Raw genomic sequence first — 25,721 nt, forward strand, 5'->3', positions numbered from 1 at the left:
GATAAACCAATTTTATATTTCTTGACACACATAAGTATATAAAGAAGTTCTGAAAGGACTACATTTAATATTATGGTTTAACACAGAAAACAACCTGGAACTTATAGTATAAATCCTTATAAAATAGGTAATCTATTACTAACATAACAATAAAGTTATATTCCAAATGTCAACATTCGTGTCCTGTTGAAGGACATTTATTGTTTGCATCTTATGTTATCAAATTGACATTATGGTTTATGATTAGCTTCCATTAGCATACTTAAAACAGGAAGTAGTTGTTTCATAACTTTTCCAAATCTGGCAAATGATTTAAATAATAATAATGTAAGTTTGATAGCATATTAACAATACTAATTTGTCAGGAATTAACATTATATCTGAAGGTAAAAGCAGTGGCGAATAAAGCGACACGCTTGGCCCGCGTGTGGAGATGAAGATAAAGATGATGATGATGATGATGATGATGATGATGATGTAATTTCAACAACAAAGACGCTCTTCTGTAATATTTACATATTCATCTGACCCCTCATTAAATATTCATTAGCCGTCTCCATTCACTCAGAGCGGCCTGGGCGGGGTTTACTCTGAGGGGCGGGTCAAATGCAAATGAGCGAAGCGCCTCTGCTCATCGACGTACTATCATGCCACGCTCAAGCGAGCGCGCTGATTGGTCGACAGCGCCCGATCTTACGACGGCTGTATCCAATCAGAGGCGCGAGCGCTGTTTGCGAATGACGTCAACGCCGGAGCGAAAGATGGCCGCGTTCGTTCGGTAAAGCGCTCGAGCGACACCGGAACCGGAGAAACCGCGGATGCTGTGAGACACTGACCGCGACAGAGAGAATGGACGCCGCAGAGTTCATGGACACGATGGACCCGAGCCTGTCCGAGCTGGGCGACGAGTTCACGCTGGGAGACATCGACGGTGAGCGACGAGAAAGATGCTCCATATAAACAACAGGCTGTGTTTATGATCCCGAGCGGGTTTGATCAGATCAGATCTATAGAAACAGTGCTTATTAACTCATAATACACTGCTATAATGAACACGAGCTCCTGATGCCGTCAGAAAGCAGCTTCAGCTCGGAGAGTGTGTTTAGTGAAGATGACACACTAGCATGTGATTGAGCTGATTTCATCAGTTATTATCACCAGTGTGTCAGTTTGAACATCCCTGTAATAAATGAAGGAATGTAGCCTGATATCACCAGTGCTGTTATTATTAGCACCGTTATTGTCCTGTTTAGTGGAATCATTGTTATTAGCAGAGGTGGAAAGAGTAAAAGTACCATTACATTAATGAAATTTCACTTAAGTACAAGTAAAAGTACCAGAATAAAAATCTACTCAGAGTAAAAATGACTTTTAACCCATTAACAGTGGCAGGGACACAAAAATGAGATCGGCTAAGGGTGTCAAACTCAGCTCCTGGAGGGCCACAGCCCTACACAGTATAGATATAACCCTAATTAAGGATCAGATGTGTTTAATTAGGGTTATATCTATACTAATCTAATCATTTAGGCTTATTTGAAAACTACATGATGTTGGAGCAGGGTTGAACTAAACTCTCCAGGAACTGAGTTTGACGCCCCTGGGACAGACCTAATCTCAAATGAGCTGTTTTTAATTAAAGGAATCAGTTATTTAGAATAATAAGACATTTTACTTTAAAAAGTAGAAGTACACAAAAAAGCTACTCAATTACAGTAACGCGAGTAAATGCAATTCATTACTTTCCACCTCTGGTTATTAGTGGTCGCATTATTGGTGTTATAAGTGTTTATTAAGGTTGTTAGTGGTTTTGTTGTGTTATTAGCGTTTTTGGTAGTGTTGTCTGTGCTGTTATAGGGTGTTTCTAATGTTATTAGTGTTATTGTTAGCCTGAGTGTTGCTGTTATTGGTGTTTTTAGTGTTATTAGTGTTGTTATTAGTGTTATTGTTAGTCTGAGTGTTGCTGTTATTGGTGTTTTAGTGTTAATAGTGTTGTTATTAGTGTTATTGTTAGTCTGAGTGTTGTTGTTATTGGTGTTTTTAGGGTTAATAGTGTTGTTATTAGTGTTATTGTTAGTCTGAGTGTTGCTGTTATTGGTGTTTTTAGTGTTAATAGTGTTGTTATTAGTGTTATTGTTAGTCTGAGTGTTGCTGTTATTGGTGTTTTTAGTGTTAATAGTGTTGTTATTAGCGTTATTGTTAGCCTGAGTGTTGCTGTTATTGGTGTTTTTAGTGTTAATAGTGTTGTTATTAGTGTTATTGTTAGTCTGAGTGTTGCTGTTATTGGTGTTTTTAGTGTTAATAGTGTTGTTATTAGTGTTATTGTTAGTCTGAGTGTTGCTGTTATTGGTGTTTTTAGTGTTAATAGTGTTGTTATTAGTGTTATTGTTAGTCTGAGTGTTGTTGTTATTGGTGTTTTTAGGGTTAATAGTGTTGTTATTAGTGTTATTGTTAGTCTGAGTGTTGCTGTTATTGGTGTTTTTAGTGTTAATAGTGTTGTTATTAGTGTTATTGTTAGTCTGAGTGTTGTTGTTATTGGTGTTTTTAGTGTTAATAGTGTTGTTATTAGTGATATTGTTAGTCTGAGTGTTGTTGTTATTGGTGTTTTTAGTGTTAATAGTGTTGTTATTAGTGTTATTGTTTGTCTGAGTGTTGCTGTTATTGGTGTTTTTAGTGTTAATAGTGTTGTTATTAGTGTTATTGTTAGTCTGAGTGTTGTTGTTATTGGTGTTTTTAGTGTTAATAGTGTTGTTATTAGTGTTATTGTTTGTCTGAGTGTTGTTGTTATTGGTGTTTTTAGGGTTAATAGTGTTGTTATTAGTGTTATTGTTAGTCTGAGTGTTGTTGTTATTGGTGTTTTTAGGGTTAATAGTGTTGTTATTAGTGTTATTGTTAGTCTGAGTGTTGCTGTTATTGGTGTTTTAGTGTTAATAGTGTTGTTATTAGTGTTATTGTTAGTCTGAGTGTTGTTGTTATTGGTGTTTTTAGTGTTAATAGTGTTGTTATTAGTGTTATTGTTTGTCTGAGTGTTGTTGTTATTGGTGTTTTTAGGGTTAATAGTGTTGTTATTAGCGTTATTGTTAATCTGAGTGTTGTTGTTATTGGTGTTTTTAGGGTTAATAGTGTTGTTATTAGTGTTATTGTTAGTCTGAGTGTTGCTGTTATTGGTGTTTTAGTGTTAATAGTGTTGTTATTAGTGATATTGTTAGTCTGAGTGTTGTTGTTATTGGTGTTTTTAGTGTTAATAGTGTTGTTATTAGTGTTATTGTTTGTCTGAGTGTTGCTGTTATTGGTGTTTTTAGTGTTAATAGTGTTGTTATTAGTGTTATTGTTAGTCTGAGTGTTGCTGTTATTGGTGTTTTTAGGGTTAATAGTGTTGTTATTAGTGTTATTGTTAGTCTGAGTGTTGCTGTTATTGGTGTTTTAGTGTTAATAGTGTTGTTATTAGTGTTATTGTTAGTCTGAGTGTTGCTGTTATTGGTGTTTTAGTGTTAATAGTGTTGTTATTAGTGTTATTGTTAGTCTGAGTGTTGCTGTTATTGGTGTTTTTAGGGTTAATAGTGTTGTTATTAGTGTTATTGTTAGTCTGAGTGTTGCTGTTATTGGTGTTTTTAGTGTTAATAGTGTTGTTATTAGTGTTATTGTTAGTCTGAGTGTTGCTGTTATTGGTGTTTTTAGTGTTAATAGTGTTGTTATTAGTGTTATTGTTAGTCTGAGTGTTGTTGTTATTGGTGTTTTTAGGGTTAATAGTGTTGTTATTAGTGTTATTGTTAGTCTGAGTGTTGCTGTTATTGGTGTTTTAGTGTTAATAGTGTTGTTATTAGTGTTATTGTTAGTCTGAGTGTTGCTGTTATTGGTGTTTTAGTGTTAATAGTGTTGTTATTAGTGTTATTGTTAGTCTGAGTGTTGCTGTTATTGGTGTTTTTAGGGTTAATAGTGTTGTTATTAGCGTTATTGTTAGTCTGAGTGTTGCTGTTATTGGTGTTTTTAGGGTTAATAGTGTTGTTATTAGCGTTATTGTTAGTCTGAGTGTTGCTGTTATTGGTGTTTTTAGTGTTAATAGTGTTGTTATTAGTGTTATTGTTAATCTGAGTGTTGCTGTTATTGGTGTTTTTAGGGTTAATAGTGTTGTTATTAGTGTTATTGTTAGTCTGAGTGTTGCTGTTATTGGTGTTTTAGTGTTAATAGTGTTGTTATTAGTGTTATTGTTAGTCTGAGTGTTGCTGTTATTGGTGTTTTTAGTGTTAATAGTGTTGTTATTAGTGTTATTGTTAGTCTGAGTGTTGTTGTTATTGGTGTTTTAGTGTTAATAGTGTTGTTATTAGTGTTATTGTTAGTCTGAGTGTTGCTGTTATTGGTGTTTTTAGTGTTAATAGTGTTGTTATTAGCGTTATTGTTAGTCTGAGTGTTGCTGTTATTGGTGTTTTTAGTGTTAATAGTGTTGTTATTAGCGTTATTGTTAGTCTGAGTGTTGCTGTTATTGGTGTTTTTAGTGTTAATAGTGTTGTTATTAGCGTTATTGTTAGTCTGAGTGTTGCTGTTATTGGTGTTTTTAGTGTTAATAGTGTTGTTATTAGTGTTATTGTTAGTCTGAGTGTTGCTGTTATTGGTGTTTTTAGTGTTAATAGTGTTGTTATTAGTGTTATTGTTAGTCTGAGTGTTGCTGTTATTGGTGTTTTTAGTGTTAATAGTGTTGTTATTAGTGTTATTGTTAGTCTGAGTGTTGCTGTTATTGGTGTTTTAGTGTTAATAGTGTTGTTATTAGTGTTATTGTTAGTCTGAGTGTTGCTGTTATTGGTGTTTTTAGTGTTAATAGTGTTGTTATTAGTGTTATTGTTAATCTGAGTGTTGCTGTTATTGGTGTTTTAGTGTTAATAGTGTTGTTATTAGTGTTATTGTTAGTCTGAGTGTTGCTGTTATTGGTGTTTTTAGTGTTAATAGTGTTGTTATTAGTGTTATTGTTAGTCTGAGTGTTGCTGTTATTGGTGTTTTTAGTGTTAATAGTGTTGTTATTAGTGTTATTGTTAGTCTGAGTGTTGTTGTTATTGGTGTTTTAGTGTTAATAGTGTTGTTATTAGTGTTATTGTTAGTCTGAGTGTTGCTGTTATTGGTGTTTTTAGTGTTAATAGTGTTGTTATTAGCGTTATTGTTAGTCTGAGTGTTGCTGTTATTGGTGTTTTTAGTGTTAATAGTGTTGTTATTAGCGTTATTGTTAGTCTGAGTGTTGCTGTTATTGGTGTTTTTAGTGTTAATAGTGTTGTTATTAGCGTTATTGTTAGTCTGAGTGTTGCTGTTATTGGTGTTTTTAGTGTTAATAGTGTTGTTATTAGTGTTATTGTTAGTCTGAGTGTTGCTGTTATTGGTGTTTTTAGTGTTAATAGTGTTGTTATTAGTGTTATTGTTAGTCTGAGTGTTGCTGTTATTGGTGTTTTAGTGTTAATAGTGTTGTTATTAGTGTTATTGTTAGTCTGAGTGTTGCTGTTATTGGTGTTTTTAGTGTTAATAGTGTTGTTATTAGTGTTATTGTTAATCTGAGTGTTGCTGTTATTGGTGTTTTTAGGGTTAATAGTGTTGTTATTAGTGTTATTGTTAGTCTGAGTGTTGCTGTTATTGGTGTTTTAGTGTTAATAGTGTTGTTATTAGTGTTATTGTTAGTCTGAGTGTTGCTGTTATTGGTGTTTTTAGTGTTAATAGTGTTGTTATTAGTGTTATTGTTAGTCTGAGTGTTGTTGTTATTGGTGTTTTAGTGTTAATAGTGTTGTTATTAGTGTTATTGTTAGTCTGAGTGTTGCTGTTATTGGTGTTTTTAGTGTTAATAGTGTTGTTATTAGCGTTATTGTTAATCTGAGTGTTGTTGTTATTGGTGTTTTTAGTGTTAATAGTGTTGTTATTAGCGTTATTGTTAGTCTGAGTGTTGCTGTTATTGGTGTTTTTAGTGTTAATAGTGTTGTTATTAGCGTTATTGTTAGTCTGAGTGTTGCTGTTATTGGTGTTTTTAGTGTTAATAGTGTTGTTATTAGTGTTATTGTTAGTCTGAGTGTTGTTGTTATTGGTGTTTTTAGGGTTAATAGTGTTGTTATTAGTGTTATTGTTAGTCTGAGTGTTGTTGTTATTGGTGTTTTAGTGTTAATAGTGTTGTTATTAGTGTTATTGTTAGTCTGAGTGTTGCTGTTATTGGTGTTTTTAGTGTTAATAGTGTTGTTATTAGTGTTATTGTTAGCCTGAGTGTTGCTGTTATTGGTGTTTTTAGGGTTAATAGTGTTGTTATTAGTGTTATTGTTAGTCTGAGTGTTGCTGTTATTGGTGTTTTAGTGTTAATAGTGTTGTTATTAGTGTTATTGTTAGTCTGAGTGTTGTTGTTATTGGTGTTTTTAGTGTTAATAGTGTTGTTATTGGTGGTATTGTTAGTCTGAGTGTTGTTGTTGTTGTGGTGAGGGGTTGTGTCAGTCGTACAGCAGCTCAAACACACATGGTGATGGTCTGTCAGTCGTCAGATGAAATCTCAATCATTCAGACAAACACAAACCAGAGAGCCGAGATCGATCTGTGAGCTATCAATAAAGCTGTCCTGAGACGAGCTGATCTGTTCTGTTTCTCACAGCGATCCTCTCTGTCAACACATGACAACTACAGACACACAGATGCTGGAGCTGATGCACCTTTATTTAACCAGGAAGTCTCATTGACATTTAAAATCTTTTACAAGAGAGACCTGGCCAAGGTAGCAGCCATACAGTAAACATATGCTCTGAACAAAAACATTCACAAGCTTCCAATACCACTCTCTGTAATTATGCCTTTAAATTCACCAATAGACACACATTTATCTAGTTTTAGTCTTTTTTTTTTTCTTGTTAAGATAGAGGAGGCCGCATGCATTCATCACCATAATCAAGCACAGTTAGGAAGGTAGCTTCTACATGTTTCTTTTTGGCATTAGAAGTAAAATTATTAAATAAATTTAGAGGGTGTGTGTGTGTGTCAAATGTGAAACTGATCTTCATTATTCAGACATATCTGAATCATGTTAAAGACGTTTTGTCCCATGGTTTCGTGGTGAAATAGGTCACTGTTGTGGTACTACTGGTTGGTTTGGTCCCGGTGCGAGCAGAGACTAGTTTCATCTGCCGCAGGTGTGAATTTATCAGTCATTACTGTAATTACACAATAAACCAGTCAAACTGACACACCGGTGTCTGATACGAGTGTGTGTTATCAGTCTTTATCTCTCAGCTCTGACCTTCATTTCATTATTACAGGTCAAAGGTCAGGGTCAGGACTGTGTTAGTTGCTGCCAGACAGTAGTTGACCTTTTTCTAAGCCCCGCCCCTTTCAAATTTATACAGCGTCCTGTAATAATAAACTGGATGTCTGTGAGTGTGATTATCAGTGGTTTGTAATGCGGCGTGATCAACTCTGATTGCTGCTGTTTTGATGGTCAGTGTGTTCGATTGACCCTGACGGGATCTGCTCATCAACACACTGCTGGAGTTTTTAATATTGGTCACATTCAGACGTTAATCTTCACATTTGTGTGTGTCATTCAGCGATGCTGCAGTTCGTCAGTAATCAGGTGGATTTCCCGGATCTCTTTGAGGATCAGGTGGGGGGCGGTGCCGTGCCTCAAGTGAAGCCTCTCCCACAGACTGCCCCCAGCGCCATACTGACGCCCCCACACACGCCCGTACAGACCAGCAGTCACACGCAGATGCAGACACAGACACGCACACCACCGCTGCTACAGCCGCGACCCCAACCAATCACACAGGTGAGCCTGACCACACCCCCTTACACATGACCACACCCCCACATGGACACACCCATCACGCTCTGACCACAAATCATCACAAACCGTCTGAACACACACTCTGACAACACCCCCTCATGCTCTGACCACACCCCTCACTCTGAACACACACTCTGACAACACCCCCTCATGCTCTGACCACACCCCTCACTCTGAACACACATTCTGACAACACCCCCTCATGCTCTGACCACACCCCTCACTCTGAACACACATTCTGACAACACCCCCTCATGCTCTGACCACACCCCTCACTCTGAACACACACTCTGACAACACCCCCTCATGCTCTGACCACACCCCCTTACTGATGACCCCTTACACCCCTCGTTCTTTGGTCACACTCACTGTGCTGACCACATCCTCACATGGACCCATCCTTCACTCTTTGGCCACACCCCTGGCACTGACCACACCCACATGTTTTGGTCACACCCCCTTGTGTGTCTGGATTCTGTTATTTTATGCATATATGTATTTTGATTTGACTCAGTCATTCCTGATGCAGACGCAGACGTTCCCCATGCAGACGCTGGCGGTGCAGACTCCAGCGCAGCCGCAGACGGTGATGATGACCACCACGCCGTCCCACCGATTCATCCAGAACCAGGTGATCTGCCATCAGAACTCAGGCTTCCAGGGTGAGACTCAAGCACACACACTGACATGTGGACAAAAAATTATATCTCCATGTCTTCGGGGATTTTATCAATAATGATAATGCGATATATATATTTCTTTTTTTTTTTTCTTTTTTTTTTTACCTTTTTCTTTTTTCTTTTTTTTATACATTTGGGCTGTTACCAAGCAATTAAAATCAGTATCAACGGAATTAAATGCAGATGAACCACAGAAGCTGTGTCTGAAGTGGCATTTAGATGTATTTACACACTGTTTAATGCAGGACATGAATGCATTTAACCTGCAAGTACAAATGCATAAATAATGTTTTGATATTTTAAACATAAAACATTCAACATTGATATTTGAAATTACAAAGAACATTAAAAGATACTGTAAATGTGAAATTAAAACCGCCAGCAGGTGGCAGCAAGACACTGTTAATAAGTGTTAATTATTTTTGTTGGTGTCTAAATCATAAGTCTCTTAATATGAACTTGTTTACTGAACTGTTGAATAAAATCAATATCACATTTGTAATCATGCTGATTTAAAAAAAAAAAAAAAACGTCAATCTTCATGTTATGATTAACTGCAGTCAAACCAAAATTTATTCAGACACCTTCAACATTTCTCACAATATCACAGTTTATTCGCTACAGTTTAGAAAACGGTAATAAAATATGACAATAACTCCGGGTTAAACTGTGTCAGAACAAATTGATCTTGATAATGTCAGATAACTTTGATAGAAAGGTATGTTATGAATTCAGTTGAATAGCTGTCAGCTGTTAAATTTAAGTAAACAATTAGATAATACCAATTTAGCTCAACCAATCACCAAGCAATGCTTCATTTTGTTCAGTCTGTGGTGTGAAAAGGTCGCATTAGCAATTAAAGAAAAACACTTCAGCAAAACATGCTCAGGTCAAAATGTCTAAATCATTTTTGATCCCAAACTTCACTGGTAGTCACAGTTCGCTTTATTTTGCTTCCTCACTTACATTTATGAACTATATCTGAATAATTTTTGGTTTGAGTGTATATGAAGTGATATAAATGAATACATTCCCTGCCTCATAGCTTGAATTTCGTGATCATTTTAAATGAGTGGTGTAACGGTTCATGTATTCGTACCGGAAATGTTCATTTTTTAAATTTTGCTAGAGATGCACCGATTGACCGGCCAGTGATTGGAATCGGATGATTTTTCGCATGACCGGCCCGGATCGGTGACCGATCGCTGATTCCAAGCCGATTATTTTACTGCCAGCGCCGCAGGCATTGACATCACAGCCATGTGCACGCTCACAGTCGTGAGAATGATTCTAATTTTAATTGCATTCAGTGCAAACGACGACTGATAATGTATTTATGTCGTGCCAGATGAGACTTGCACAGCCTGAATGAACAGTTACTGAAGAATCCACGTTTTTGAACGAATCGAGTGAGTCAATGATTCAGTGGCCCATTCTTAAGGACAGTCACCTCGTTTCTGATTGAATCAGCCGTTTGAATGAATGAATAAATGACTCTCTCATTAAAACAGACACTTGCCGCCACCTACTGGTGGTTTAGTCATATTTAAAAAAAAACATTAATCTTGTACAATTATTTATGCATTTGAAAAGTTGCAGTGTAAATGCATTTATGGCACCTCAGCTTCATCAAACAGTCTGTAAATACATCTAATGCCACGTCAGATACAGCTTCTGTTTCCTCAGCGGTGGAAAGATAGCGTTTGTTAATACTCATTTCATTTCAATGGTAACAACTCTACAGTTTATTATTATGCTAACTGAAACGAAGTAAGAATTTGATGTGAAAGATGACATTTAATAAGGTTAGGGGAAAGAAATGACCATTTATAAACAGTGGGACATGACATCTGTTTTGTTACATACAGCAACTCATTTTAAGTTTAAGCTATTTCTTCCTCTTTCCAGTCACAGAGCACTTTATTTTGAGAGTTGTTTAAGTGAGAGAACATCTGTAACTTAGTCCAGATTGGGGGAATTGTAATGTTTAATCATTTATTATGTAAATTGAAATTTGCATAGATTTTTGTTTGTATATGCTGTCAATTATAGTTCTTAGAAAGAAAATCGGAATCTGAAAAATCGGTATCGGCAGGTCACACTTCCAAAAAACCGTAATCGGCCAAGAAAATAGCAATCGGTGCATCTCTACATTTTGCCGCTGCTTGATGAGGCGAGACAGATCGGCGTATAGAACCCTCGGTTCTAATGACAGCCCGGAGCACGATCATCCCTTCAGCTTTACTGCTAGTTTTAATTAATCATGAATGAACCAATCATGCCTCACATAATCGCTCAATCAGTGTTTCAGTCACAGAAAGACGTCATTAAAACAGCTTGTAAACACAATGCAGCAGTTCGTTTACCTCCGGCAAGTCATCAGTGTTCACAGCTCGTTATTTGCTAGAGAAACTATGAGAAATATTACACTATATACGTCATTATATTTCACTTTACCTGTCTTGATTATTTAATGTATGTTTTTAAAAAAAGTTATGACAACCACTGTGTAAATGAGTATATTTCAACAACAGATAGAAATTGTATTATTTAGAAGTTAATTTAAAAACTGCATTATGTGCAATTTACATGTTTGCATACATTTTTTTAATTCGAGTGTTGATTGTTATAGTTAAAAATAAAGCGTAATTGAATTTAAGTGTGGGCTCTGTTGTTAATTGTAATCTTACAGTAATGTAAACTCCCTATAGTTCAGAGCAGAAGCTGAGGAAAAGCAATTTGTTCAATAAACCATTGTTTAATTTTTAATATATTAGTGCTGTCAAAATTAGCGCGTTAATGAAGGTGATTAATGTTTTCAGTTTAACGTGTTAAAATGATTTAACGCAGGGGCGGAGCTAGGGTTGGCCACCGCACTCATAGCTGCTGTTTCTGTCACGTTTTGTCTTGACAAGAAGTGCATTTATTCAGTCTCAGAATGTTTTTACGATCACATCAAGCCAGAGACGTTTCAGACACGAGCTCCAGCTTCATGTTAGCGGCAGGCGCGAGTCAAACGAGCGCGGAAACTGTGTCACGTTCAGCAGCAGCAGCTCTTAAAGTAACAGCAGCCCAAAATAACCTCATAACCAGCTGCTGTGATGCCTGTTCAGCAAAGAACAAGAGGAAACCTATAACCTTTATAGCTTTAAGGATTCATCTATATTTCATTTAGAATTTAGTGTTTGATGACTTCAATTTCAATTTCTGTATAGGCCTATTTCTGCTGAAGGACACAGGTAAATATGACATTTATTGTAATGGGTTAATGTTAAGATTGATATCTCTCAATTATACTGTGATGTTGAACGGCTATAGTCAAGGGTTACATTTTAAGGGGGAAAAACTATTGTATAGAGACATTAGTGTTGGTATCAGTGATACTGGCCCTCAGTCATAACAACACATGCCATTAAACAAATATTCAAAATATACTGTCTTTGTTGTTTGTATATCAATTTAAAGATTGAGTGTGAAGTTATTGCAATATAAAAGTATATTTAAATGGTCTATTAAAATGCATTTATAATAGGAGTGTAACGCTGCACAAACATGACGGTTCAGTATGTAGCATATAAAAGTATATTTAAAAACTTTAATGTTAGGAGGGATTAATCGCGATTAATTTCAGAAAAAATGTGCCATCAGTTAGTTAATGTGTTTAATAGATTGACTGCACTAATATATATATATATTTATATATGTGTTTAGTAAAAGGGTGCTGTTAATTGTGGCCAATGTGTATTAGAGAAAAACATTTATTTCATAATGATATTTCCCCCCATTTTAAATTCTAATTCTCCAATGAAAGGTAAGATTTTTGTGTTTTTTATCAAATAAAAGATCAAAAGGATTAACAATGCAGATTAATTTCCACAGCCTTCTTTGATCGTATTTACCAAGGGTGCTGATATTTTTGGCCATGACTATATATATGTATATACCATACCGAACTGTGATGTGAAAACGTGCTGAACCGTCATGTTTGTGTAGCGTTACACCTCTATTTTAAATGTATTTTATTAGACTGAATCATGCAGTGAACGAACACACACTAGTCTAACCTACTAGACTTCATCACAAAATCAACGCATACGCTGTTAGCTTTGGTTTTTAATGATATACTCGATAAGCCAAACCACACATCATTAAAACAACAGTTTTGCACACACACACACACACACACACACACTGACTCAGGTGTGTGCCTCTCTCAGTCCTCCAGCCGCAGATGCAGAGCATCATGGCGTCTCCACAGATGCAGCAGATGACCATCCAGCACCAGCGTCTGCTGACTCCGTCCGGTCAGACCATCCAGACGCTGTCCACCACGCCGGTCCACACCGTATCACAGCAGGTGCCTGTAGGTCTCACACACACACACACACACTAGAGCCACACCATTAAAATCCCACCGGTCATTTATAAAGCTCTAGAAACCTTACTGGCTCATGTTTTAGTGCACTTCCTGCAAATATGGAAAAAATAAAGGGTCTCAATGAAATAAGTGCATTTCCACATGATCAGTGCAATGACAAAATGTTGCACTAAATTAAAAGTTCAAATGTTACAAATAAGTTGCAATATTGATGTTGTAATACTGGTAGCACTAATATAAAAATAGGATATATGTTACAATAAAGTAACATTATGAAATATGTTGACGGTTGTATTTTATCTCAGTATATCAGTGTTGTATAAGAGTTTTTATTAGTGCTGTCAAACGATTAATCACATCCAAAATTAAATTAAAGTTTTTGTTTACAAAATATATATGTGTGTACTATGTACATTTATTATGTGTATATAAATACACACACATACATTAAATATTTTCGTGTGTGTGTGTATGTGTATATATATATATTAAATATACACAGTACACACATATATTATGTGAACAAAAACTTTTATTTTGCATGCAATGAATCGTTTGGCACTAGAGCTGCGTCACATATGAGTGAAACATCAGAACTGGGTCAGATTTCTCTGGCATGTAAACGAGGTGTGGGTGTGGGTGGCGTGATGTCACGGGTGACGCTGCGCTCTGATTGGTCCTCAGGTGCTGGTGCACCAGCCGCAGATCCTGAAGACGGACTCTCTGGTTCTGACCACGCTCAAACCGGACGGGACACAGGTGCTGTCCACTGTCCAGAACCCACCGGGCATCACCACGCTCACGACACCCATCCAGACCACTGCGCTGCAGGTCCCTGTGAGTCGCACACACACACACACACACACACGCTTGCTTTTGTGAATTGTGGGCACTCTCCATAGGTGTAATGCTTTTTCTGCTGTACAAACCGTATTTTCTATCGCCCTACACCAGTCCTACACCTAAACCTACCCCTTACAGGAAACTTTCTGCATTTTTACTTTCTCAAAAAAACTCTTTCTGTATGATTTATAAGTTTTGAAATGTGGGGACATGGGGCAATAAGTCACCTTCTCCTTGTAATATCTGTCATACCCATGTCATTATATAAATTTGTGTCCTCATATGTCACAAAAACACACACACACTCTCAGAAACATCATAGAGAAGTATTAATGCAGGAGAAAATGTGTGACTTTCTGTCAAATATTAAACTCAAAGAGCTTATATGGTTGTTTTTATATTGTTACAAATTAAAAAATACTGTTAAATAATGATATATCATTTTATACATTGAAGTTAATGTTATGATTATTTCAATATCTACTCAAAACAGCCTTTGTTGCTTATATGGCATTACGCAAGCAAATAAATCAATAAACTCATTTATTAAAGTATAGGAAATTTCATTAAATATATTTTAGTATTGCATTTTGTTAAATGATTTAATATTACATTTCAGTTTTATATTGTTCTGAAAGATCTATATATATATATATATATATATATATATATATATTAATTAATTTATTATTTATTCAATTTCTTTTAATTTTTTATGACAATATGTGAGCCTGGAGCACAAAACCAGTCTTAAGTCGCTGGGGTATATTTGTAGCAATATCCAAAAATACATGGGATGGCTCAAAATTATCTTTTTTTTTTGGTTTTATGGCAAAAATCATTAGCATATTAAGTAAAGATGTTCTATGAAGATATTTTGTAAATGTTCTATCATAAATATATCAAAACTTAATTTTTGATTAGTAATATGCATTGCTAAGAACTTCATTTGAACAACTTTAAAGGAGATTTTCTCAATATTTAGATTTTTTTGCTCCCTCAGATTCCAGATTTTCAAATAGTTGTATCTCAGACAATGTTGCACATACGTTTCTTTATTAAAGTTTCATTGTAATGGTTCATTTTAATGTCTACTGTGAGTTTGCCATCACAATGGCACTAAATAGCATCAAATAAAAATAAATAAACAAAAACCAAACAAATAGATCTGAATAAGAAATTTAATTAAAGACTTCAGGGAAATGCTTAGATGTTCTATCAGATGTTAATCTTAAAATGCTTATATAATTGCTGTATTTTTATATTTTAATGACAGTATAATGTTGAATTATCGCAATTTTCTTTATTAATTAAAGTTAAGATTATTTTAATATCTACTCTGAGTTTGCCAACAGAATAGCCTTTGCTGCTTAAACTTACTACTAACAAATTTATTAGAATTAGAAATTGAATTAATGATTAGTTTTTTTTTTTTAAGACTTCTACTGGGAAATGTTTAGTTTTTTTATTATTATTAATCTTTCTTAAATAAGTTCTTATGCAATTGCTGTATTTTTATATTTTTGAAACCATGTTTGTTTATAAAATGTTATCCTTTTTGATTATTATTTCTTCTATTGTTTTGCCATGATAAAACATGAAAAAAAATGATACATTAAAATATTGCTCTCTTTCACAGACGCTGATGAGCAGCAACATTCTGACCACCGTTCCCATGGTGATGGGGGGTGGAGACAAGCTGCCAATCAAACAGCTCTCCTCAGGCACCACCCACACGGGGGGCGGGGCCAGGGTGGGCATGGACCAGGGCATGGCTGTTACCGCGGGAACAGGAGGAGTCGTGAAGGAGGGCGAGAAACGGACGACACACAACATCATCGAGAAACGCTACCGATCGTCCATCAACGACAAGATCCTGGAGCTGCGCGACCTGGTGATGGGCAGCGACGCCAAGGTGAGTGCGCCGCACTGCATGCTGGGACGCCTGGAGCTCAGGCCACTGTCTGACGCTCTGTTTGATGTGATGTGATTGACAGATGCACAAGTCTGGCATTCTGCGCAAAGCCATCGACTACATCAAATACCTGCAGCAGGTGAACCACAAACTCCGGCAGGAGAACCTGACGCTCAAGATGGCCAATCACAAGAACAGTGAGTCACATGACCTCCCCGGCCGCCCAATCAGACGCCTCTGCTTCATTTCCCCGCTCAACTTTGTTTTTCCTAAATTCAATGTAGTCTTTTTAAGAATTACATTTTTTTTTAGGTTTAATAATTAAAAAGCATGTCTAATCAATTGAATTCATGAAACTTTAAGAATTTAATAATTTATAAAAAAAAAAATTAACAATAAGAAATACTTATGAAATTGTTTCCTCAAATTTTAATAGATTTTTTTTTTCTGAAATTCTGTTTTCAATTTAAAGTAGTGTTATTTTAATATAATTGATAAACTATTATAGTTAAAAATAGTTTTTAATATTTTAAATAAGATTTTCTATTACCCAGCTGTTTTCACTTTAATTTTAATTAAAGTTTTATTATTTTTATTACTTTACATTTATTTTGGTTCAATTAAATGTCAATAATCAAAAGCATGTCTAATTGATTTAGCTATTGAAACTTAGAATTTAATAATATATTACAATTTAATTATAATTGTTTAGTTTAATAATACGTTTTATTTTTTCCCTAAATTCTGTGTAGCCTGTTTTAATTTTCTGTGTTTTGTGACTTAATATTAATTTTTTATAGAAAATTATAGTTATAAAATTATTAAAACCCATTTAATTTAATTAATATTAATTAATTAATATTTGTAAATGTGATCAAATCAAATGCTGGACAGCAGAGGTTTATAAGTTAAAACAGGGATAAAAATGTTGTGATAACCATAAATAAAATATTTTAATGTACTATTATTATTATAAACCACTAAAAATTCAGTAGTAATAATATTCATGTTGCAATTTGAGTTTGATTAATTATTCAGCCTTATGTTTGATTTATAAATGTATTCAAATGTAGTAATTTATAAAATGAATGCATTTATGCATTTTCCTTTAATTCCATTTATGCATTTTATTTCATTTAAGGTATACATTTTATTAGTTAGATTATTATTAATAATTATTTAACTTGCATCAAATTATTAACTTATGAATATAATTTTAGCTTTGTGCGCTAGACTTGGTTTTGATGGTTGTGTCCTGTGTCTGTCTGTCTCTCGTAGAGTCGGTGTGTCTCTCTGATGATGTGGATCTGAAGCCGGAGATGGCCTTTATTTCTCCTCCTCCGTCAGATTCGGGCTCCATCTCTCCGCCTCAGCTCTCGCCCTTCTGCATCGACTCGGAGCCGGGCAGCCCGCTGCTGGAGCACGAGACGGTGAGAGACACAGGCCCTGCCCCTCATTTCATATTCAAAACAGCACAGACTCAATCCCCGCACTACATAATCAAAGCAGGCTCCACCCTCTCATTTCATATTCAAAACAGCACAGACTCGATCCCCTCACTACATAATCAAAACAGGCTCCACCCTCTCATTTCATATTCAAAACAGCACAGACTCGATCCCCTCACTACATAATCAAAACAGGCTCCACCCTCTCATTTCATATTCAAAACAGCACAGACTCGATCCCCTCACTACATAATCAAAACAGGCTCCACCCTCTCATTTCATATTCAAAACAGCACAGACTCAATCCCCTCACTACATAATCAAAACAGGCTCCACCCTCTCATTTCATATTCAAAACAGCACAGACTCAATCCCCGCACTACATAATCAAAGCAGGCTCCACCCTCTCATTTCATATTCAAAACAGCACAGACTCAATCCCCGCACTACATAATCAAAGCAGGCTACACCCTCTCATTTCATATTCAAAACAGCACAGACTCAATCCCCTCACTACATAATCAAAACAGGCTCCACCCTCTCATTTCATATTCAAAACAGCACAGACTCAATCCCCTCACTACATAATCAAAGCAGGCTCCACCCTCTCATTTCATATTCAAAACAGCACAGACTCGATCTCCTCACTACATAATCAAAACAGGCTCCACCCTCTCATTTCATAGTCAAAACAGCACAGACTCGATCCCCTCACTACATAATCAAAGCAGGCTCCACCCTCTCATTTCATATTCAAAACAGCACAGACTCGATCTCCTCACTACATAATCAAAACAGGCTCCACCCTCTCATTTCATAGTCAAAACAGCACAGACTCGATCTCCTCACTACATAATCAAAACAGGCTCCACCCTCTCATTTCATAGTCAAAACAGCACAGACTCGATCCCCTCACTACATAATCAAAACAGGCTCCACCCTCTCATTTCATAGTCAAATAAGAGCACAGAATGAAATGAGGGGGCAGAATCTGTGCTTTGTTTTGATTATGTAGTGAGGGGATTGACACCCCTTTTCCACCAGCAGGAATCAGGTGCTAGTTCAGAGCCAGTGCTACGTTGCGTTGTTATTTATGGTCATGGCTTTACGAACCTGCATCGGCATCCAAACACGCTGAATCCAATGTGTTTGTGTTTAGCTGCTATGTCAAACATGGCGGTCCAAAGTTTCTGTTCGTCTTGTTGGTCACGGTAACCCCGCCCCCGCAAGCGGTTCTTCCTTCCAGCAATGTTTTGGAGCCGGTTTGAAACTAGGCTGGAACCAGCACAGGAACTGTCTTGTGGAAGAGGGGTATGAGTCTGTATATAACAGCCTACACTTGAAATACATAAATCTTTGAATCACACTGTCAAATCCCTCAATGAATTCTGCTAAAATAGGTCGTGATTATGCTTGCCTCCCGTTATCATCATTTAATATGAGGCGGTCGTTAAACAGAAAAAAGAAAGAGCATACACTCAACATAAACCGGTGCATAGCTGATTTATTCAGATCGGCTGGAGCAATGCAGAAATGGAAAATCAATCAATAGACTGACAGAATTCTTCATTTTCATATAAAGTTAGCCAAAATATTAAAACACAAATAAAAAAAAAAATAGGAATGTTTATCAAGGAATAGCATTAAAATGGCTTTTAAAAATGTACGTTATATTGTCTAAAAACAATATAGCCAACAACAATTACTCAGACCATGCGCATTTGTTCAGGGAATTTAACACGTTAACGTGGTCTGGCGAAGTGGGTCTTCGTTTAGAAGAATAGATCGCACGGATGGGATCACGCACCGCAGCGACGTATGAAAGATTGACATTGCTGGCTTTGGCTAGCCTCCAAGCTAACGCATGCGTGCCTGTATTGAATAAGATTACGCATCGCTCCAGTACAGTTATTGTAAGCCAATTTGACATTACACAGTTTGCACAACTTTTCCATCTCCTTCTAATAAAAAAAAACACATTATGAATTGAGAGGGTGGACCCTGTGCTCGGATTTAAAGCAATATTCTCATTCTCAAATTAATTCTCATTAAAGTAATATTCCCTCTCATTTCATAGTCTAACCATAGCACAGACTCCAACCTGACATTTCATATTCTAATCAGAGCATAGACTCCGCCCCCTCATTTTGTGTTCAAATCAGAGAACAGACTCCACTCTATCATTTCATATTCATGTTAGAGCACAGGCTCCGCCCACATGTTGTAATATGAGTGCAGGCATGAATCTGATCCGTGTGTGTGTGTGTGCATGTGTGTGTGTGTTGCAGGTGAAGAGCGAGCCGGATTCTCCGGCGTCAGGGGGAGTGATGGACCGCTCTCGTCTGCTGCTCTGCACACTCACCTTCCTCTGTCTGTCGCTCAACCCTCTCCCGTCTCTGCTGGGGTCCGAGGAGAGCGCCGGGCTGACGGCTGCGCACGGATCCTCGCGCTCGCTCTTCTCTCTGCCTGCGCAGACGCAGAGCTTCGGTGAGTCACGTGACCCACTCGCACCAATCACACGAGCCAGCAAGCCGCTCTGCCGCTAACCTCACCTGTGTGTGTGTGTCTGTCAGGGGCGTGGCTGTGGTGCGTGTTGCCATGGTTCCTTGTGTGGCTCCTGAGCGGAGTGGGCGTGGTCTGGGGGTGTGTTCGAGTGCTGCACCTGTGGGAGCCGGTCACGCGCCTTCACTCGCCCACATCAGTGCGCTTCTGGAGACATCGGAAACAAGCAGAGCTGCAGCTCTACCGGGTAAACACGCACACACACACACACACACACTATATCACACACACACTGTACTGATTGTGTGTCTGTGTGTCTCAGGGTGATTACACGGCGGCTGCGGTCAGTCTGCACACCTGTCTGTCCGTCTTGTCCAGAGTGCTGCCCTCCTCTACTCTCGACATCATCTGCTCGCTTTCCTGGAACCTGATTCGCTACTGCCTGCGGAAACCCGCCCCCCTGGGCTGGCTGGTGCGTCAGGTTGGAGGAAGACACGAGGGGGAGGAGTCACAGACCAGCTCATGCGACGCAGCGCTGGTGTACCACCAGCTCAACCAGCTGCAGCTCACAGGTGTGTGTGTGTGTGTTATTGTGAACTTGCTTTCACTACTTTGAGGTCTAAAAGACTGCACAAACATAGTAAAATTAGGAAAGATTGACTTTGTGGGGTCCTTAAATCAGACTGTCGTGGCAATTTTACCTGACTCTCATCAGCAAGAGACAAACTCACTCTTAATATTTAAAAAGGTTTTATTTGTTGCAAAGAAGGTCAGCAGTCACACAGAAACACAGGTTGCTGCAGAGTGCCACAAACGGGGAGGGTGCTCCTCCGCCTTATATCCACACTCTAGACACTCACGTTACAAGCTCACAGCTGTACTTTTCCACTCATGGTAAGAATCTAGAAATAAACACTCCACTATATTTCATGAGCATATAGAAAATCATGTAAAATCGACCAAAATTAATTTTCTTCTACAGGACCTTAAGAAGTCGCTCGTTTATAAGTCCCTCAATGGCCCAGGACCTAAATATATGGCTGATATGCTCACTGAATATAAACCGAACAGACCACTCAGATCATTAGAATCGAGTCAGTTAGAAATACCAAGGGTTCACACAAAACAAGGGGAGTCTGCTTTTAGCTATTATTCCGCCTGCAGTTGGAACCAGCTTCCAGAAGAGATCAGATGTGCTAAAACATTAGCCACATTTAAATCAAGACTCAAAACTCATCTGTTTAACTGTGCATTTGTTGAATGAGCACTGTGCTATATGTCCCAACTGACTGCAATGAATTTTATTTATAATAATTTTCTTTAAATTCATTTTAAATCAATTTCTATATCATTTTAAAATTCCTTGTTTTTATTGTTGTGATTATTTTTTGTTTTAATGATTATTTTACTTTCTTTTACGTAAAGCATTTTTTGAATTACCATTGTGTATGAAATGTGCTATATAAATAAACTAGCCTTGCCTGTAGTGAGTGTGTTATAATGTGTGTGTGTGTGTGTTTCAGGTAAGCTGGAGCAGCGGCCGCTCTGGGGTGTGTGTGTGTCTCTGAGCGCTGTGAATCTGAGCGAGAGCGCGGAGGGGAAGATGCCGGTCGCTCAGCGGATCCAGATCTTTGTGACGGCAGCCATCAGTCTGAGATCTGCTCTGGGGAAACACCTCACCTGTCTGCCTGTGAGCATCACACACACACACACACACACACACACTTACACACACACACTCACTCTCTCACACACACACACACAATATAACACACTTACACACACACACACACTTACATCTTGTCGTCTGTGTTGTCAGGGTTACCTGCTGAGCTGTGCCGAGGCTCTGGCCTGTCAATCAGACTCTAAGCTCCTCCCAGATTGCCTGCGCTGGATCTTCACCCCACTGGGCCGCCAGTTCTTCCTGAGCTGTGATTGGTCAGTAAGGCCAGAGAGCAGCGAGCAGATCTTCACGTCACAGAGAGACGAAGGTAAGACCGAGTGACCAAGCGCTGGCCGTCTGAGCATTCGGACGCAGATCTAACGTGCGTTTGTGTGTGTGTGTGTGTGTGTGTGTGTGTGTGTGTCTCTAGCGGATCCCATCGCGCAGCTGCACCGCTGCTTCTGTGAGAAGCTCCTGGAGAGAGCTGTGCACACACTGATTGAGCCACAGAGCAGCAAACACGCAGAGGATGCTGGGTAAAAACACACACACACACCTGTTCACATGCTGGTTAAAACTACATCTACACTACCAGTCAACAGTTTCTGATCAGTAAGACAGTAAGAATGTTTTTAAAGAAGTCTCTTCTGCTCACCAAGCCTGCATTTATTTGATCCAAAATACAGCAAAACAGTATGTAATTTATTTCTGTGATGCGCAGCTGGATTTTCAGCATCATTACTCCAGTGCTGCTCACAAAACATTTCTGATTATTATCATTATCAATATTTAATACAGTTGAGTACATTTTTCAGGATTCTTTGATGAATAGAAAGTTCAGGAGAACAGCATTTATCTGAAGTAGAAATCTTTTGTAACTTTATAAATACCTTTCCCATCACTTTTTATTAATTTAAAGCATCCTTGCTAAATAAAAGTATTAATTTCTATAATTTATTTCCCCCTCAAAAAAAAAAAAAATCGTGCTGACTCCACAAACTTTTGATTTTTCTTAGATACATGCTGATCTTTGGATCTTTCTATTCATCAAAGAATCCTGAGTAAAAAAGTACTTAACTGTTTTAAATATTGATAATGCTAATAATCAGAAATGTTTGTTGAGCAGTAAATCAGTATATTATTATGATTTCTGAAGATCATGTGACACTGAAGACTGGAGTAATGATGCTGAAAATACAGCTGCAGATCACAGAAATACATTATATTTTAACACATATTCACATAGAAAACAGCTGTTTTAAATAGTAAAAATTAGGGATGCTCCGATCGATCGGCCAGAGATCGGTATCGGCCGATATTCACATTTTATGACTCGATCGGTACTCATTTGGCCGATCTCATGTACCGATCACAATTTGATGAGTCAACGCGTGGCGGCGTATATGATGCTTGGGGACATATGCTGCAGTCATCGCCAATGTGGAAATTCCATGACATTTCAAGAAACAATGAAAAATTAGCTATATGTGGTGTATGTTTTGCATTATGATACTATGAATGTATGGTTAATTTTTATCAGCAGATTCAGTGACGTTAGAGCTGATCTGCGCATCACTGCACGCGGAGCACAGGCTTAACGGCACGGGCACTAGAGCTGATCGCGGCCGCTCTATGAACCTTTATTAATAAAACAAAATGTCTTCTTTGGCCATATTAGCCTACTCAACAGCATTAACATTTAAGCTTTACTCCTTTTAAACATTATCTGGAATGTCACCGTTTCTGTCACTGCAACTTCCCGATCAGGTGAACACACACACACACAAATTAAATCATCTACCTAATGAAAAAATGTAGTTAATATTGCATCATTTATGATTTATTTTATCCACCGGCGACCTACCCGCAAATAATCAGAATGCATTTTTTTATAACCCGACCTGCGGATTATCCGCAGCGCCCGTGGATAACCGTGAAACTACTCCATTTTGTTCTTTCAGTAGTTTCAATGTTTCAATTTCTTTTTTCCTCTTCAGTCTTATATTGGACCGCATTAAACCTTATGAGTTACATCAGACTTCGCCATATTGAAGTTTAAATGTTTCTATTTGTTTTGTCCTCTCTCTAACATTGGATAATCAAAACGGTCTCATCTTGAGCAGAAAAGAATAACAGTTTCAAAGTCTAAATTCCAACCTAGCCATCAATCAACAATTATATATATATATATATATATATACACACTCACCTAAAGGATTATTAGGAACACCATACTAATACTGTGTTTGACCCCCTTTCGCCTTCAGAACTGCCTTAATTCTACGTGGCATTGATTCAACAAGGTGCTGAAAGCATTCTTTAGAAATGTTGGCCCATATTGATAGGATAGCATCTTGCAGTTGATGGAGATTTGTGGGATGCACATCCAGGGCACGAAGCTCCCGTTCCACCACATCCCAAAGATGCTCTATTGGGTTGAGATCTGGTGACTGTGGGGGCCATTTTAGTACAGTGAACTCATTGTCATGTTCAAGAAACCAATTTGAAATGATTCGAGCTTTGTGACGTGGTGCATTATCCTGCTGGAAGTAGCCATCAGAGGATGGGTACATGGTGGTCATAAAGGGATGGACATGGTCAGAAACAATGCTCAGGTAGGCCGTGGCATTTAAACGATGCCCAATTGGCACTAAGGGGCCTAAAGTGTGCCAAGAAAACATCCCCCACACCATTACACCACCACCACCAGCCTGCACAGTGGAAACAAGGCATGATGGATCCATGTTCTCATTCTGTTTACGCCAAATTCTGACTCTACCATCTGAATGTCTCAACAGAAATCGAGACTCATCAGACCAGGCAACATTTTTCCAGTCTTCAACCGTCCAATTTTGGTGAGCTCGATGAGTGGTACCCGGTGGGGTCTTCTGCTGTCGTAGCCCATCCGCCTCAAGGTTGTGCGTGTTGTGGCTTCACAAAAGCTTTGCTGCATACCTCGGTTGTAACGAGTGGTTATTTCAGTCAAAGTTGCTCTTCTATCAGCTTGAATCAGTCGGCCCATTCTCCTCTGACCTCTAGCATCAACAAGGCATTTTCGCCCACAGGACTGCCGGATACTGGATGTTTTTCCCTTTTCACACCATTCTTTGTAAACCCTAGAAATGGTTGTGCGTGAAAATCCCAGTAACTGAGCAGATTGTGAAATACTCAGACCGGCCCGTCTGGCACCAACAACCATGCCACGCTCAAAATTGCTTAAATCACCTTTCTTTCCCATTCTGACATTCAGTTTGGAGTTCAGGAGATTGTCTTGACCAGGACCACACCCCTAAATGCATTGAAGCAACTGCCATGTGATTGGTTGATTAGATAATTGCATTAATGAGAAATTGAACAGGTGTTCCTAATAATCCTTTAGGTGAGTGTATATATATATATATATATATTCTTAGCATACAGATTAATAAAGCTAAATGTAGATCAGAAACATCTTGTTACATCTGGTTTGAGTCATAAGTTATAGATAGATAAATAGATAGTAAGAAAAATAACTGTATTTGCAGCATTGTTTTTTCTGCTGTATTTTAGTGAAAGTAATCTATAATATTGCCTCTCACCGTGTTTCTGTTGTTGTTAAAATAACCATGGCAGCTCTTGAACTTGGCACCGGCGCGCATCCGGAGAGAGAAAGCGCACGGAGCTGAAAGGGCTTGAATACAGTGTGTTTAGCTTTAGATAAATATACGAGGATATAGCACTGAAAGATATTTACCATAAACGACCCGGAGCGCTTGTAATATGATCCGCTCTGCTGTTTTGATGCGCTGCTCACTTAAAATGGTGCTGCTGTTACGGCTCGGAGTCCGGATGGATGCACTTATAGAAGTATTTAAGGATAAAAGACTCGAGTTGCTTTTAAAATATTCACAAGTCCTTTTCCTCGAGTTGAATAAAGTCTGGAGTCATTTCAGGTCAAGTCAAGTCTGAAGGCTATAACTCGAGTCCGAGCCCATCTCTGCCTTGGGTTGCATCAGACATTTTGTTTGCATTTATTTTTGTCTTATATTTAGTATCTCTGATATACATAATGTTATGCATAAACACAATTTTAAAGGAATATTAAAATGTTCACTGTATAAGGAATAATTTTTATGGTTATTTATATAATATTATTACATATGTTATATAAAGCTTGAAGCATCAGAATCGGTATCGGCCGATCACCATGACAAGAAATCGGTACTCGTATCGGCTGCAAAAATCCTGATCGGAGCATCCCTAGTAAAAATATTTCACAATATTACTGCTTTTGCTGTATTTTGGGTCAAATAAATGCAGGCTTGGTGAGCAGAAGAGACTTCTTTAAAAACATTAAAATCTTACATTAATAATTACATTATTATTATTTATAAGTGATAACGGTGATCTCACTCGTGTTTCTTCGCAGGGAGTTCACGGGTGTTTTGGAGTTCCTGCAGCTGTTGAACAGCTGTACTGAAGACTCCGCCCCCTGCACCGCCCCCTTCCCCGCGCTGGCCAATCAGA

General features: G+C 37.8%; 1 protein-coding gene across 8 annotated transcripts in view; it reads left to right on the plus strand.

Moving 5' to 3' along the window:
* Positions 1-618: 618 nt before the first annotated feature.
* The window catches only part of LOC306853925 (sterol regulatory element-binding protein 2-like), a 27,097-nt gene continuing 1,994 nt past the window's right edge, over positions 619-25,721 (plus strand). Inside the window, exons 1-16 of one of the 8 annotated variants that reach the window (XM_079391627.1) lie at positions 730-931; positions 7,548-7,768; positions 8,301-8,448; positions 11,682-11,705; positions 12,684-12,829; positions 13,529-13,681; positions 15,327-15,602; positions 15,685-15,799; positions 16,881-17,032; positions 19,339-19,537; positions 19,624-19,799; positions 19,875-20,124; positions 21,076-21,242; positions 21,372-21,543; positions 21,646-21,751; positions 25,624-25,721. The exon at positions 25,624-25,721 is cut by the window's right edge and continues 12 nt beyond it. In XM_079391627.1, the coding sequence (XP_079247753.1) occupies positions 850-931; positions 7,548-7,768; positions 8,301-8,448; positions 11,682-11,705; positions 12,684-12,829; positions 13,529-13,681; positions 15,327-15,602; positions 15,685-15,799; positions 16,881-17,032; positions 19,339-19,537; positions 19,624-19,799; positions 19,875-20,124; positions 21,076-21,242; positions 21,372-21,543; positions 21,646-21,751; positions 25,624-25,721 (2,485 nt within the window). In that variant the 5' untranslated portion in view covers positions 730-849. Of the gene's footprint in view, positions 932-7,025; positions 7,134-7,547; positions 7,769-8,300; positions 8,449-11,681; positions 11,706-12,683; positions 12,830-13,528; positions 13,682-15,326; positions 15,603-15,684; positions 15,800-16,880; positions 17,033-19,338; positions 19,538-19,623; positions 19,800-19,874; positions 20,125-21,075; positions 21,243-21,371; positions 21,544-21,645; positions 21,752-25,623 lie in introns of those variants that run through there. The other 7 variants (XM_079391628.1, XM_079391629.1, XM_079391634.1 and 4 more) reach the window with 7 other exon arrangements.

The sequence above is a fragment of the Barbus barbus genome, assembly GCF_936440315.1.
Source record: "Barbus barbus genome assembly, chromosome: 3".
In the NCBI taxonomy this organism is placed as follows: Eukaryota; Metazoa; Chordata; class Actinopteri; order Cypriniformes; family Cyprinidae; genus Barbus; species Barbus barbus.